We start from the raw sequence: 16,726 nt of genomic DNA, 5'->3' as shown, positions 1-16,726 counted from the left end.
CCTATTGCCAACCTTTATTTAGGCATTTTGAAACACTTCCTTCTTTCCCTATTACGACAATCATTTAATCCGACTATCAACTGTCAATTTACGGATATGATTGCTGCTGGTCAGATCACCACACCAGTAAATAGCTAACGTTACACCGTCAGATGGCTCGTTTCCAAAAATGGTGCATGGTCAAAATGATAACCAGCTAACGTTAGCTAGCTATATTGGCTATTCACTCCTATATGATATATTAGCACAATGTTTATCTAGCCAGCTAGCTAGCATAGTAGCTAATATAGCTAGCTAGCTAACACCACAGAGGAAAGGGTTAGTTATCGTAATATTTGCCAACAGGTCACATAGCTATCTTCTTAACTAGCTTGCGTATGGCATGCATGTACGGGCACGTCAACACAAGCCTTATTATTAGTGAATTAACTAAACTAATATTTGCAACAGGAGTTTTATTTTGGTCACTGTGTCAAATCATCCATTTGTCAATACTGCACCTTTCTGTTGGAGTATGAGCTAGCTTGCTGCTGCTGCTGATTATCCCAGCTAGACATTCCTCGGCATTGTGCAGGGCTCGTGGCTCGGTGGTGGGTGGCAGTGGGAATAGCAGCAGCTTTGCTATGTGGGGCAGCAGGGTAGCCTAGTGGTTAGAGCGTTGGACTAGGAACCGGAAGGTTGCAAGTTCACATCCCCGAGCTGACAAGGTACAAATCTGTCGTTCTGCCCCTGAACAGGCAGTTAACCCACTGTTCCTAGGCCGTCATTGAAAATAAGAATTTGTTCTTAACTGACTTGCCTAGTTAAATAAAGGTAAAATAAATTTTAAAAAATGTAGAGGGACTATAAAATGCCAACATCGGCCCGGTACATCAGCTTGGCCGATAATCGGTCGTTCTCTATCTGTTATCAACCAGGTGTCATTCATCAAGATGCTCCTCAGTGTGTCTTCTGTTTGAAAGGATCCAGATCATAGCAAATGAAACATGATGACACCTGTAGGACTGTTGCTTTCAGAAGGAGACTGTGTAGATCCCTCCTCTCATAGGCTCAGGGATGTTTTGATTTCTCCTCATCCTCATCCTCTCTCTCTGCAGTCTGCACCATATGATGGTGGAAATGGATTAATAGCAGCATTGACAGGGCCAGACACAAATCACCTGTGAATGGAAGGCGGTGAAACCACCTCTGTCATTCAGCATTTACTGCTCTAATCGGATGAGGGCTCTAAGCCTGTTCTGCTGTGTGTTTGAGGCTGTTCAACAGTCCCTCTGAAGCCAAACACTGGTGGCTTGTCTGTAATGAGGTTTGCATGGTTTGCATTGGGATGAATGCAGATCTTATAGGATGATATTGCATACAAGCCTTTTGGACAGTGTATCCAAAGCTTTTCTTTTTCCTGACTGACAAAACAGAGTTTGCACGTAGTAGGTTCTGCCATAGACTGTTAAACTAATGATTGAAAATAGTTTCCAGGGCCTCCCGAGTGGTGCAGCGGTCTGAAGCACTGCATCACAGTGCTAGTGGTATCACGGCAGACCTGGGTTCCATCCCAGGATGTATCACAACTGGTCGTGATAGGGAGTCCCATTGGGCGGTGCACAGGTTAGGGGAGGGTATGACCGGCGGGGCTTTGCTTGGCTCATTGCGCTCCAGCGACTCCTTGTGGCGCGCCTGCAGGCTGACCCCGGTCGTCAGTTGAATGGTGTTTCCTCCGACACATTGATGGGGGTGGGTGTTAAAAAGCGTGGTTTGGCATGTCATGTTTCAGAGGACGCATGACACGACCTTTGCCTCCTGAGCCCATTGGGGAGTTGCAGTGATGAGACAAGATTGAAATTGGGGAGAAAAGGGGGGTAAAATACAACAACACCAAAAAATATATATATACAGTACCAGTCAAAAGTTTGGACACACCTACACATTCCAGGGCTTTTTAAAAAGAAAATACTATTTACTATGTAGAATAATAATGAAGATATCAAAGTATGAAATAACACATATGGAATCATGTAGTAACCAAAAACGTGTTAAACAATTCAAAATATATTTTATATTTGAGTTTCTTCAAAATAGCAATTTTGCACCCTCTTGGCATTCTCTCAAACAGCTTCATGAGGTAGTCACCTGGAATGCATGTTCAATTAACAGGTTTCAATTAATCAGTTGTGTTGTGACAAGGTAGGGGTGTTATATAGAAGATAGCCATATTTGGTAAAAGACCAAGTACGTATTATGGCACAACAGTTCAAATAAGCAAAGAGAAACGACAGTCCATCATTACTTTGAAGGTCAGTCAATCCTGAAAGTGTCAAGGACTTGGAAGGTTTCTTCAAGTGCAGTCACAAAAACCACCAAGCGCTATGATGAAACTGGCTCTCATGAGGACCGCCACATGAAAGGAAGACCCAGAGTTACCTCTGCTGCAGTGGATAAGTTCATTAGAGTTACCAGCCTCAGAAATTGCAGCCCAAATGAGACTGTGTGAATCAGGCCTTCATGGTTGAATTGCTGCAAAGAAACTTCTACTAAAGGACACCAATAATAAGAAGAAACACAAGTAATGGACATTAGACCGGTGGAAATCTGTCCTTTGGTCTGATGAGTCCAAATTTGAGATGTTTGGTTCCACCCAGTGTTTCTTTGTGAGATGCAGAATAGGTGAACAGATGATCTCCGTATGTGTAGTTCCCACCGTGAAGCATGGAGGAGGAGGTGTGATGGGGTGGGGGTGCTTTGCTGGTGACACTGTCATTGATTTATTTAGAATTCAAGGCACACTTAACCAGCACATCTACCACAGCATACTGCAGTGATACGCCATCCCACCTGGTTGGGCTTAGTGGGACTATCTTTTGTTTTTCTACAGAACAATGACCCAACACACCTCCAGACTGCAGATGCATCAGATGACCTGTCCTCCACAATCACCTGACCTTAAGCCAATTGAAATGGATTTGGATGAGTGAAGGAAAAGCATCCAATGTGCTCAGCATATGTGGGAACTCCTTCAAGACTGTTGGAAAAGCATTCCAGGTGAAGCTGGTTGAGAGAATGCCAAGAGTGTGCAAAGCTGTCATCAAGGCAAAGGGTGGCTACTTTGAAGAATCTAAAATCTAAAAGCTATTTTGATTTGTTTAACACTTTTTTGGTTACTACATGATTCCATATGTGTTATTTCATCGTTTTGATGTCTTCACTATTATTCTACAATTTAGAAAATAGTGAAAAATAAAGAAAAACCCTTGAATTAGTGTCCAAACTTTTGACTGGTACTCTATATATTTTCCAGATTTGCTTCCTCATAGTCTGTATAAATAAGGCTACATTATACTGTATCCCTATATGATTAGAAAAAGAGTAGCTAACTGCCTTCCTCTCTGTAGTCCCATGGTAATTCTGCCCCATGTGTATAGGAATCGTGTCTGTGTAAGCAGCACAGTGGCTGCCCTGGGGCCAGGGATATTAAGCTCCCTCACTAAAGGCCCTGATGCTGCTCTGCCGTGGCCCAGCAGGAGGCCTGCCCTGTAGGGAGAGATCAGCAGGGAGCAGGGGGTGGTGGAAGTAGAAGTGGAGGTGGAGGTGGCCTGGAGCTCTAGGGGAATCACATTTTCTCACTCTACCTTTTTCACTCTTTTTCTCTCTCTCTCTCCCTATCTTTTTCCTTATTTTTTCCTCATTCTATCTACCTCTACATTTCACTCTTTCTCTGTCACTTCCTTCACCTTTTTCTCTCTCCCTCTTCCCACATTTCTCTGCTCTTTTCCCTCTCTCCCTGCTGGTTAGTGTGGAGCTCTGCTTTATAATTTCCCCTGTGAGCAAGGTGAATGCTCTCACCACGTTCTCACTTATTCATATTTCCAGCTGCAGGCTTGCTTCCTCTGACAGGGAAATTATAGTTAGCCCCCCCATGCTCTGCGGGTTAGCCCCGCTAAAGAGACTTCCCAGTGACACACTGTGTGTGACTTTGCCTGTCTATGTGTGTGTGCGTGCGTGTTTGTGGTTGTGTGTTGTGGTTGTGTGTGGAGGGTAGGGGGTTTCAACAGGGTATGAACACAGTCAAACATCTAACACAGCCCCCCAGTGTTACATTAGCAGGGCTATTCATCTTTCATCTGAGCCACCCTGGTCTCTTTTCATGTGTATTTTTGCTGATGCTCACATTTTTAAATGGTTGCTCTACTTGTCTGAGTAATGTGGCTTGCGTGTGTCAAATGTGAGTCACACAAATGTCCTTAAGCATTCTCTCATTTTTGGGGAAGTTTACAGAGGGATGTGCTTTGTGCTATTGTTGTGACTGTATATATAACTGAGAAATAAAGGAAGATTGTCCAAAGGCACTCCAAGTATACTCTTTAAAAAAATCTGTATATTGTATTGGCATTTTCACACACAAAAAACAACAGATGCCCTATGTGTTTCAGCACCATATTGGCCTTCATCAGGGCTAAACCATGTGAAACTATATGATACTATAATGCTATAATAATGGATTCATTAAAGCTTGTTCTTCTGTCTCCCTGCCAGTCCAACCCCAGCCAAGCAGACCTGAATGCCAAGGGAGCGTGGTCCCAGGGTTACACTGGGAGAGGAGTTGTGGTCACCATCCTGGATGACGGTATAGAGAAAGACCACCCAGACCTGGCCACCAACTATGTGAGTACATACAAACACAACCTGCTCCGTCTGGATGGATGGAAGAAGAAGTAGCCTTCTTCCCAGCTCCACATTGCTTTCACCTTGCCTGTGTTTTCACATAGTGCAGATGAGATAGAAGAAGAAGAAGAACAGTCATTTCATCTGCATTCTCTGAGACACACAGCTAGGTGAACGCAATGTGAGGATGCCTACTTCAGCCTCAAATTACTTTCCAGGAAGTGCTTTAAAGTGCAGCAACAGCTGGAGGAAAAGAGTTTCTCAATAAGGCTGTTGAGATGCATTCTGAGAGTTGTCACTCACCATATCCTTATAATTTAGCAGACACTCTGATCCAGAGTGACTTACATGAGCTTTAGGGCTAAGTGCCTTGCTCAAGGGCACATCAACAGATTTTACACCTAGTCGGCTCAGGGATTTGAACCAATGGCCTTTAGGTTACTGGCTCAACACTCTTAACCGCTAGGCTACCTGCGGCCTTTACCACCCATATCATGAAAGGATGTAATTCAGCCATATCCACAGTCTCTAACACCTGTTTCCATCTTTGTTCCCAGGACCCTGAGGCCAGCTATGATGTCAACGATGGAGACTCTGACCCCCAGCCACGCTACACACAGCGTAACGAGAACAGGTCATGTGATATCCTGCTCTGCCCCACACCTCAACTGGATTATGCATACATACATTCATACAGCAAAATGGGCTCTGACAAAGTTTGGTAGATTTGTTCAAGCACATTTTGCAGGTTCCCTTGGTTGGGTAATGCTGTCTCTTTAAGTAAAGGCCCTCAAGCAAGACCTTGCTTTTCAGTATGTCTGCCCTCATTTATAAACAGCACTGCTTCTCTGACACAGTGTCATCCATTAATGGTTTGTCAGGAGATTGTTGACTGGTGACTGAATCAGATGAAATACCAATATGCCCTGTAACAGTGCTTCTTACAGCCCAGCCTCAGAGGCTCTGTCCTCGAGGTTCTTATGCATGTTGTTGACCCATTATTTATTTCCCCCAAAACCAGTCAGGCCAGATTAGCGGCAGTTGTGTAGGCATTTTTTGGACTGCTCCCAATTTGAAAAAGCGTTTTGTAGTTGTTTCGGTGGATCAGCCATGCTGCAGTAACAACATTAAGAAGTTCCTCTCCCCATCCTCCAGCTCCCCCTCACCACCCCAGAGCCTGAGCCATTTTGGCAGATTGTTTGTTGCTAGTGCAGTAGTTGTTTATTTGCCCCTGGCTGATACCAGCAAGTCTCTCTCCAGGCTTTTGGGGTTTGAATAAAAAAAAAACACTGGTCCAAAAGTAAAAGGGCGGCTTCTAAATTCCTTAAGCACCTTCTCCTCAGCCTCTCTCACCTCACTCGCCCTAACCCCAGCGTGTGGCCGTCTTCTGCTGTGGTTCCATTCCCCTGGATCAGATGGGACTCTGCTGCATTCCTCCCGCCTCTGAAACAAACAGCAGGATTTGCCTCAATTCTCCCCCTTTGTTTCTGGGATGAATTCCAGTCTTCTTTAGTTTTTTTTGGTTGGTTTTTCTCATTTATTTTGTTTCAATGCTTAACAGGATCTTGAACTGAATTCTCTCCAAAGCAGGACATGGTTTAAACTTCCCCAGACTGTCTTTGAGCTGCCTCTGCCTCTACTGTAGATACTGAAGAGAGATTCACTGCATTTCCCCCTGTGAAATGAAAACAATGGCTTTGCATGTCATATCACCAAATGTTTTCCCTTGAACACAGACCTTGTTTCCCCTATCTTCTTCTCTTTAAGCTGCCTTTCTACTGTACATATTGAAGCGATTCCCTCCCGTCTCCTTGGTTTGTATAGTCAAGGCCAAGTGCTTTCACTTTAACCAGGGACCTTGTTTCCATGTTTGCCTGGAGTGGTACTAGCTCTGCCTACCCCTGCCCATTTGTCTGTTTGAGCCAGTCACCACTCAATCCTGATTACTAGGGAATGCAAGACTACTCCTTGGTTGGTTCTGGTTCTTCTAACCAGCTCCACTGCTGCTGCAGCTACTGTTACTGCTGCTGCACAGAACTTCAGAACACACACATGCACACATACACATTGTAACTAAAAAAACAAATGCACAAACAGTACAAACACAGTACAATACACACCATGTTTGGCTGGTGCTCTCAAGGCGATTATCCAGGACGGAGTCAATTTATGACCAAGAAATGAGAAGTGTGTGTCTCTGTCAATAGCGCTGTGTGTTTGGTGTGAAAGCAGATGAGTTCAGTAAGCAGATGAGTTCAGTAATTCCCCATAGAGGCGCGCGGCCAAAAGCTGAGTAATGCTCTCCGCCTCCCGACATTGAGATTATGTTCATATATTCATATGACTATATTCATGGGCAGAAAAAGGAACAGGAGACTTAAGTTAGAAACGTACGTCCTCTTCCACTGCCAAGGCGGGCTCATTTGTATCGGTGACATTCAAGGCTGGGTTTTGAATTCACATCCATTAATAAGGAGTTGTTCCGGGTAGATGCTTTGTACTGCGACTTGGTACGACTGTCAGGTATTGTTGGAAGGGTTTCAAGCCAGGCTAGAGCAAGGCTCTTGCCCAAGCAGGTCATTATTTTGTGCTCCATCGTCGGAATGTTTGTCCTCTCTCAGTGTTTCTCTCCTGTCCTCCATTACAGTGCAGTCACTATTGTTTATTGGAGATTAGAGAGGGTGAGAAGAGACTGAGAGATGCTAGGGGTACCAGTGAAGAAAGGGCTGTTGTCCACAGCCTTGTAGTTTTTCATCCACCCACCAGACTATCTGTCTCTGGGCTTGGCCTTAATCCTTCTTACTCTCTATCTTATCAATGGTGAGAGGAGAGGCAGAAGAAGAGGTACCAACCAGAGTGCACACATTTTTATTTTTTACAAGTTCTCATTTACAACTGCGACCTGGCCAAGATAAAGCATAGCAGTGTGACAAAAACAACAACACAGAGTTACACATAAACAAACAAACAGTCAATAACACAAAAGAAAATAAAAATAGAAAGAATCGTTGTACAGTGTGTGCAAATGTAGACGAGTAGGGAGGTAGACAATAAATAGGCCATAGAGGCTAAAATAATTAGAACTTATTTTGTAAATTATATTACCTAAGTCAAGGATCAGTAGGATAGTCAGTTTTACGAGGGTATGTTTGGCAGCATGAGTGAAGGATGCTTTGTTGCGAAATAGGAAGCCGATTCTAGATTTAATTTTGGATTGGAGATGCTTAATGTGAGTCTGGAAGGAGAGTTTACAGTCTAAAAAGACACCTAGATATTTGTAGTTGTCCACATATTCTAAGTCAGAACCATCCAGAGTAGTGATGCTAGTTGGGCGGGAGGGTGGGCAGCAATCGGTTGAAGAGCATGCACTTAGTTTTACTAGCATTTAAAAGCAGTTGGAGGCCACGGAAGGAGTGTTGTATGGAGTTGGACCTCGTTTGGAGGTTTGTTAGCATAGTGTCCAAAGAAGGGCCAGATGTATACAGAAGGGTGTCGTCTGCGTAGAGGTGGATCAAAGAATCACCCGCAGCAAGAGCGACATCATTGATATATACAGAGAAAAGAGTTGACCTGAGAATTGAGCCCTGTGGCACCACCATAGAGACTGCCAGAGGTCCAGACAACAGGCCCTCCGATTTGACAAACTGAACTCTATCTGAGAAGTAGTTGGTGAACCAGGCGAGGCAGTCATTTGAGAAGCCAAGGCTGTTTAGTCTGCCGACCTTGGCCAGGTCGATGAAGACGGCTGCACAGTACTGTCTTTTATCAATGGCGGTTATGATATCGTTTAGGACCTTGAGCGTGGCTGAGGTGCACCCATGACCAGCTTGGAAATCAGATTGCATAGTGGAAAAGGTACGGTGGGATTCGAAATGGTCGATGATCTGTTAGTTAACTTGGCTTTCAAAGATTTTAGAAAGGCAGGGCAGGATGGATATAGGTCTGTAACAGTTTGGGTCTAAGGTGTCTCCCCCTTTGAAGAAGGGGATAACCGCAGCAGCTTTCCAATCTTTGGGGATCTCAGATGATACGAAAGAGAGGTTGAATAGGCTAATAATAGGGGTTGCAACAATTTCAGTGGATAATTTTAGAAAGAGAGGGATTGTCTAGCCCAGCTGATATGTAAGGATCCAGATTTTGCAGCTCTTTCAGAAATAAAGGAGCAAACTTCACATATCCAGTCTGATCCCTTATGGGTGCACCTTGGTTGGTATGAAGTAGTTCCAGTATACTGTATATTTGGCTCTGAGGAGAAGCAGCTAGCTGCAGCAGTTCTTTTCACATCCAAAGTACTCCACTGTGACAATCACCCACTGGCACAGTGATGTCTGAATGTCATTGTCCCTTTGTTTCCCGCCCCTGAACAACCTTCACTTAACGTCTGGACACATATTTTCTCCTGCAGGGTTGGAGACAATTATTATGTGATTTGAAGAGGTAGAGCCTGGTTTATAAAATATGTTCTCTCTTTCACTGACTCTCTCTCTCTTCAACATAATTCAATGGAAAGTCTCGCCCCTGACTCATAACTTCAATGTTTAACACATTAAAAGCGCCCATCTATTCCAAGGCCTGGCTATGTTTACCATCTTTCTATCTGTGACTCTGAGACTGTGTGTTTATTTCCCAGACGGCCCAGAGCCTTGAGATTAATCAACAGATGTTAGGAAGTGATGTCTGCAGGCAGGCAGGCAGGCAGGCAGGCAGGCAGGCTCTCTGTCTGTCTGTCTGCCTGCCTGCCTGCCTGCCTGCCTGCCTGCCTGCCTGCCTGCCTGCCTGCCTGCCTGCCTGCCTGCCTGCCTGCCTGCCTGCCTGCCTGCCTGCCTGCCTGCCTGCTTCAATAAGTGATTGAGTACTGTAAACGTCCTGAGCCCCTGATCACCCCTAGCAGATTGGACACCATCACCAAGGTACAGATACTGGGCAGGCCTGATGAAAGACAGATTTAAGCAGGTGTGTCACTGCTGTGAAGAGTTAGACCTCCCTCAGTGAGACACGACACAGCTTAGGCCAGCTTGCTTTGTTTAGAAGCCTCTTTGTTGGACTGGCTTAATATCACAAGTCTCTTTTAAACCACAGTTGAATGATTCACTTCATTATAGCTAGCTAAAGTGTCTGTCTCACTGGGTTGGCTTGCATCTCTTAAAGCCATTTTCAGAAACCTTATCATTGAGTCAGCTAGTCTTATCGCATGAGCCCGGTCGAGTCACCTGATAAGTGATTCTCATTAGATGTGGCAACCAGAGACGTGTGACCACTGGCCAGGGTAGGTGGGAGGAAAGAAGCAGTAGATTGCGCTCTTCCCAAGGCCTGAGAGAGAGAGAGAGAGAGAGAGAGAGAGAGCATGGTCCTGATTGGTTGGGCTTAGGAGGAACTCCAGAGTAACCGTTTGAACAGCGGCCCGGCCCATAGCTGCTTCGGGGATCAGTTAAGCCGAGCGGAAAATAACCAAATCCTTTTAACAGGCCCCTTGATCCAGCCACCATCCAGCCCTATTCACTCACACTGCCACAGATACCCCACAGCCAACAGCACCACTACAGCAGGCAGCAGCAGAGCACTGGTCCACCAAGTCAGCCAAGCACGCTGCAATGTCCGTCACACTCTATAATATACATCTGAACATGCACAGTGCATGTTTTGTCTTGGAGTCTAAAATCTAAAATCAGAACATTATTTGCTAGAGAGACGTAATAATAGCCCAAAATGGCTTCATTGCTCCATGCCATTCTTAAGTAAAAGGACAAGGCAACCAATAGGCTGGAAGAGGTTGTATAAGCCTGAAGGGGAGAGAGATGAAAGCATTCCCTCTCTCAGTCAGCTAGGATAAAGAGAGCACAGTGACCCTGTATGATAGTGTATAGGTTACCTTTTTTTTTTATCTACCATAGAGTACTGCAGGGGTGGCCTTTCAACAGTCCTCCTGGGTATGCAGGCTTCTGGGTTAACACTGAGGAGTGGAGGCTGCACGATGGAAGCAGTACTTTATAATTGGTCTTTCCACACCAAACAGGGAATGACTGGAGGACGAAACCCTTTCCTTTCACTGTCTACCTTAGTCTCACACATACTGTAGCAGGTTGCGCAGTTAACCCCAGGCGTTATGAGTAGGGCACAACTGTGCTGCTCGAGAGAGAGAGAGAGAGAGAGAGAGAGAGAGAGAGAGAGAGAGAGAGAGAGAGAGAGAGAGAGAGAGAGAGAGAGAGAGAGAGAGAGAGAGAGAGAGAGAGAGAGAGAGAGAGAGAGAGAGAGAGAGAGAGAGAGAGAGAGAGAGAGAGAGAGAGAGAGAGAGAGAGAGAGAGAGAGAGAGAGAGAGAGAGAGAGAGAGAGAGAGAGAGAGAGAGAGAGAGAGAGAGAGAGAGAGAGAGAGAGAGAGAGAGAGAGAGAGAGAGAAAATTTCCTGTGATTTTTGTTTTGACAAATTTAGAATTAAGATGTCATCTGGTTGTCAGACCCCCCTCCTTGGCCACTCTCCACACATTAAGCTGTCGCCTGTCTGATCTGAAAGGCATCCAGTCCAATCACACCCTGTAATCACGCGGCAGCTGTGTGTGTGTCTGGTAAACGGCTGTTCTGTGGATGGCTGCCCTCCAGCACCATGTGAAAGTGCCTTGGGGCATAGTACTTTTGTTCCTTCCCACTATGAGTGTAGTGGATAACCTTCCTCCCAGCTTGCACATGTCTGGCCAAATGACGATTGTGCCTAGATACCCTCTGCCACAAATACCATTTTGAGATACTATGGATGAAACAATGATCTCGCCGGTAGCTAGGAATCCATTTTGGGGAAACGCGCCCAGCCTGGCCGATTGCCTCCTGGCCACGGTGCTGCTTGTTGTCTGGGATTGGGCCAGTATAGACCGACTCAGTGAGCAGGGCTGCTATCTGTTCTCTCTCCTGATAGTGATTAAAACATTTAGCATGGTGTGCCTTTAGAATCCCCCCTCTCTTTAAAAGTCAATGGGATGCTCTCATAAAGGAATGTGACACAGGGATTCTGTCTAAGGCAGGGTAAATTATGGTTTAAAGGTTGTTATGTTTGGCCAGCAGCCATGGGAAAAACTATGTGTGGGTGGGTGTGCGTGCATGCGTGCGTGCACTGTGCTAGGGTGCATGTTTTAAGGCATGTTTAGGATTTAACTTTCACGTTCAGTGTGTGTGCGTGTGCTTGTGTGCGTGCATCAACATGTTCAAGCTTGTTGACAAGTTGACTGTTATGTTCAGACTAATGCTATTCTTAATTGCTTATATTTAACTTTAATTGCATCGTTGTGTTAAAAGATGATGTACAACATGTTAGCATATGCTTTGCAAGGCACCTTGGGCAAAGGACACATCTGTCAGTGAGCAGTCAGTGAGCCCTTGTCATGACAGTGTCATTGCTAATTTATAAATCACTCTAATCCAAAGTGTGAACTTTATGACAGCTCAGGTCAAGTGGTAAACGATGTGTAAACATAATTTAACATCAGACACTCTTGTTTTCTCTACTTACCAATCCTTGGTCACAAGTGCCATTATAGCTGGGTACTTTAATAAAGGAAATGGAAAATGCTACCAAAGTTCTATCAAAACATCTTCTGTGCTACTTGCGCATCGAGAACTCAGGAACATTGCAACTCCTCCTTCCAGGACACTTCCATTTTAAATGACTGTTCAATGTTGGTCTGACCAATCGGAATCGACCAATCGGAATCTATGCTGGGAAATGTTCTGGGTTGCCTATGAGAATAGTATTGGCGTATACACTGACTCAGTGACTGAGTTCATCAGGAAGGGCATAGATGATGTTGTTCCCACTAGGACAATTAGAACTTATTCAAACCTAAAACCGTGCATAGAAGGCAGCATTCACACAAAACTTAAAGAGCAAACCACCGCATTTAACCATGGCAAGATGACTGGGAACATGGACGTGTAGAACCAGACCAGCTATGCCCTCCGTAAAGCAATCAAAGAGGCAAAACCACAGTACAGGGACAATTCAACGGCTCAGACACGACACATATGTGGCAGGGACTCCAGACAATCACAGATTATAAAGGGAAAGCCAGCCACGTTGCGGACACTGATGTCTCGCTCCCGGACAAGATAAACACCGCTTTTCTCCCTTCGAGGAGAAGGACTGTGAGCTCTCGTTCTCTGTGGCCAACCTGCGTAAGAAATTTAAGCGTGCTAACCCTCGCAAGGCTGCCGGGCCAGACGGTATCTCAAGCTGCATCCTCAGAGCATGTGCAGACCAGCTGGCTGGAGGGTTTACACATATTCAATCTCTTCCTACCCAGTTTGTTGACCCACTTGCTTCAGGATGTCCACCATTGTTCCTGTACCCAAGAAGGTAACTGAACTAAATGACTATCGCCCCGTAACACATCTGTCATCATGAAGGGGTTTGAGAGGCTAGTAAAGGATGTGGATGGACGCACCTCCAGCTAGCCGCCATCCTAGACCCACACAACAGTGGTAGGCCTAATTACCAACAATGACGAGACAGGGAGGAGGTGAGGGCCCTGGCGGAGTGGTGCAGGAAAATAACCACTCCAACATCAACAACACGAAGGAGCTGATTGTGGACTTCAGGAGATAGCAGAGAGAGCTTGCCCCCCATCCACATTGACAGGACCACAGTGGAAAGGGTGAAAGCTTGAAGTTCCTCTGCGTGCACATCACTGACAAACTGAAAAGGTCCATACACAGACAGTGTGGTGAAGAAGGCGCAACAGTGCCTTTTCAACCTCAGGGAGCTGGAGAAATTTGGTTTGATCCCTAAGACCCTCACAAACTTTAACAGATGCACCATTGAGAGAATCCTGTCAGGCTGTATCACTGCCTGGTACAGCAATTGCACTGTCCACAACAGCAGGGCCCTCCAGAGGGTGGAGTGGTCAGCCCAACCCATCACCAGGGCACACTGCCTGCCCTCCAGGACATCTACAGCACCCGGTGTCACAAGAAGGCCAAAAAGATTGTCAAGGACCTCAGCCACCCAAGCCATGGCCTGTTCACCCCACTACCATCTAGAAGCATCTAGAAGGCGGAGACAATACAGATGACATTGCTCGTTCTGATATTTTTATTTGGGGGATTTGTGTGTATTGTTTTGTATTGTTAGGTATACTGCACTTTGGAGCTAGAACCATAAGCATTTTGCTGCACCTGCGATAACATCAGCAAAATATCTGTATGTGACCAATAAAATGTGATTTAATTTGACTTCTCTTAAGCTATGCAAACCTTTATTCTGTGTCGATTAGTATGAATTGTGAAAGTCTCTTGTGTGGCCTTATATTTTTCCTCTGTATTTGATAGACTCCCCACCAAAGGGGAGGAAATCACAGTAATCTTCCGCAGATGAAAGTGTTCTAAAAGCTAACGTTTTTTTATCCTTAAATTAACAGGGCAAGTCAGTAAAAAACAAATACTTATTTTCAATGACAGCATACCGGGGAAGAATGACAGATGTTTACCTTGTTAGCTCGGGGATTCGACCAGAATCTATGCTGTATTGAGTAGCTTGCATGAATAAGGTGCCCAGAGTAAACTGCCTGCTACTCAGTCCCAGGAGCTAAGATATGCATATTAATAGTATATTTGGATAGAAAACACTCTGAAGTTTCTAAAACTGTTTGAATGATGTCTGTGAGTATAACAGAACTCATATGGCAGGCAGAAACCTGAGAAAAAAATCCAACCAGGAAGTGGGAAATCTGAGGTTTGTAGGTTTTCAACTCATTGCCTATCGAAGATACAGTGGAATTTTGATCATATTGCACTTCCTAAGGCTTCCAATAGATGTCAACCGTTTTTAGAACCTTGTTTGATGCTTCTACTGTGAGTGGGGGCGAATGAGATGGGAATGAGTCAGAGGTCTGCCAGAGAGCCACGAGCTGGCCATACTCGTTCACGTGAGAGCGAGCTCTGTTCCATTGCATTTCTACAGACAAAGGAATTCGCCTGTTGGAACATTATTGAAGATTTATGTTAAAAACATCATAAAGATTGATTCTATACATCGTTTGACATGTTTCTACGGACTGTAACGGAACTTTTTGTCTGCTTCTAGTGATCGCGCGTCATGAATTTGGATTTGTGAACTGAACGCGCTAACAAAAGGAGGTATTTGGACATAAATGATGGACATTATTGAACAAAACAAACATTTCTTGTGGAACTGGGAGTGCATTCTGATGAAGATCATCAAAGGTAAGTGAATATTTATAATGCAATTTCTTACTTCTGTTGACTACACAACATGGCGGATATCTGTTTGGGTTGTTTTGGCCTCTGAGCGCCGTACTCAGATTATAGCATGGTGTTTTTTTTTAATCTGACACAGCGGTTGCATTAAGGAGAAGTGTATCTATAATTCCGTGCATAATAGTTGTGTCTTATCAATGTTTATCATCAGTATTTCTGTAAATTGATGTGGCTCTCTGCAAAATCACTGGATGTTTGGGAACTACTGAACGTAACACGCCAATGTAAACTGAGATTTTGTTTTATATAAATATGAACTTTATCGAACAAAACATACATGTATTGTGTAACATGAAGTCCTATGAGTGTCATCGGATGAAGATCATCAAAGGTTAGTGATTAATTTTAACTGTATTTCTTTGGCTGGAAAAATGGCTGTGTTTTTCTGTGACTTGGCTCTGACCTAACATAATCGTTTGGTTTGCTTTCGCTGTAAAGCCTTTTTGAAATCGGACACTGTGGTGGGATTAACAAGAAGTGTATCTTTTATATGGTGTAAAATATGTTTGCGGAATTTTAATTATGGGATTTCTGTTGTTTTGAATTTGGCGCCCTGCACTTTCACTGGCTATTGTCCTATCAATCCCGTTAGCCGGATCTCAGCCCAAAGAGTTTTTTTAACTAACCTAACCACTTTTAGCATCTCCAGGCCTCCACGCATACAAGCCTCTTACAAGCAGCCGATGTGGACCTTTGGAACATCTACCTTTAAAAAAGTATTGGAAATCAATTGAATATACACCATCACAATAAATCCATTCTTTATTTTAGGCATGCCTAAAGAAATATTATGATATGAAGAAAGTGTATCTGGCTATACTTCATTCCATAGGCTGTAGGCTTGTTCATTTAGCTGACAAGATATGCTTATATGTCCCGTGCCATTATTGTGTATTATATGATTCTATAGAAAGAAGAATATAATTGAACTAGAAAGTATATTTTTTCCATACCGGAGCAAATGCGCATATGAAGTGTCTATGTTTAGAGTAAAAGTGATCATTTGAAGCAGGTCCTATACGCTAGATTTAGAGTTATTTGGCAACTATAGTTGTGAATGATACAAACCTTAGAATGTCTTAGAAATTAAAACATATATGGGCTGCATGATGCGACTATAGGCTATTGATGATTTGAGAAAGTCACACAAAAAAACTTGCGCCCTGTTCCTTGCCTCCGGCTACACACGCTGTTCATATTTTCACCCATCAGACTATTCTCAATTTTTGTTGTTGTTGTCTTTACTAATAAGTCAAATTTGTTTCGATTCAGAATGGCCCATAATTAAATGGGCAGGAACAGGGGGAAAATGATCATCTGTATGCACTTGAATGGATGCCAATTTCCCTACGGTTAGTTTCTCATTTATGCCAGGTAGGCTAGGGTAAAGCGGATACCTAGTCAGTTGTACAACTGAATGCATTCAACCAAAATGTGTCTTCCGCATTTAACCCAACCCCTCTGAATCAGAGAGGTGCGCGGGGCTGACTTAATCGACATCCCACATCGATAGCGCCAGGGGAGCAGTTGTTGTTGGGGGTTAACTTATTATTTTTATTTTCCCTTTATTTAACCCAGCAAGTCAGTTAAGAAAAAATTCTCATTTACAATGACGGCCTACCCTGGCCAAACCCGGACGACACGGGGCCAATTGTGCGCTGCCCTTGCTCAACACCGAGGTAAAGCCAGTTTCAGTTTTATATTTCAATAGCTCTTTGGTGTTGTCAATTACACACCTAAGAAGCGTGCAGTGGATATACACCCATTTTGCATAACCTCTAGTTATATCTCTTCTATATTGTTGTACATTAAT

General features: G+C 44.2%; 1 protein-coding gene across 2 annotated transcripts in view; it reads left to right on the top strand.

The window, feature by feature from the left end:
* furinb (furin (paired basic amino acid cleaving enzyme) b) overlaps positions 1 to 16,726 on the top strand; it is a 212,393-nt gene that overhangs the window by 140,803 nt on the left and 54,864 nt on the right. For both annotated transcript variants that reach the window (XM_029667831.1, XM_029667830.1), the window contains exons 5-6: positions 4,528 to 4,656; positions 5,214 to 5,290. In XM_029667831.1, coding sequence (XP_029523691.1) covers positions 4,528 to 4,656; positions 5,214 to 5,290 — 206 coding nt within the window. The remainder of the gene's footprint in view (positions 1 to 4,527; positions 4,657 to 5,213; positions 5,291 to 16,726) is intronic.

The sequence above is a fragment of the Oncorhynchus nerka genome, linkage group LG9a (genome assembly GCF_034236695.1).
Source record: "Oncorhynchus nerka isolate Pitt River linkage group LG9a, Oner_Uvic_2.0, whole genome shotgun sequence".
Taxonomy (NCBI): Eukaryota; Metazoa; Chordata; class Actinopteri; order Salmoniformes; family Salmonidae; genus Oncorhynchus; species Oncorhynchus nerka.
The sequence above is the reverse complement of the archived record's forward strand: the minus strand, read 5'-3'. Positions and strand labels throughout refer to the sequence as shown.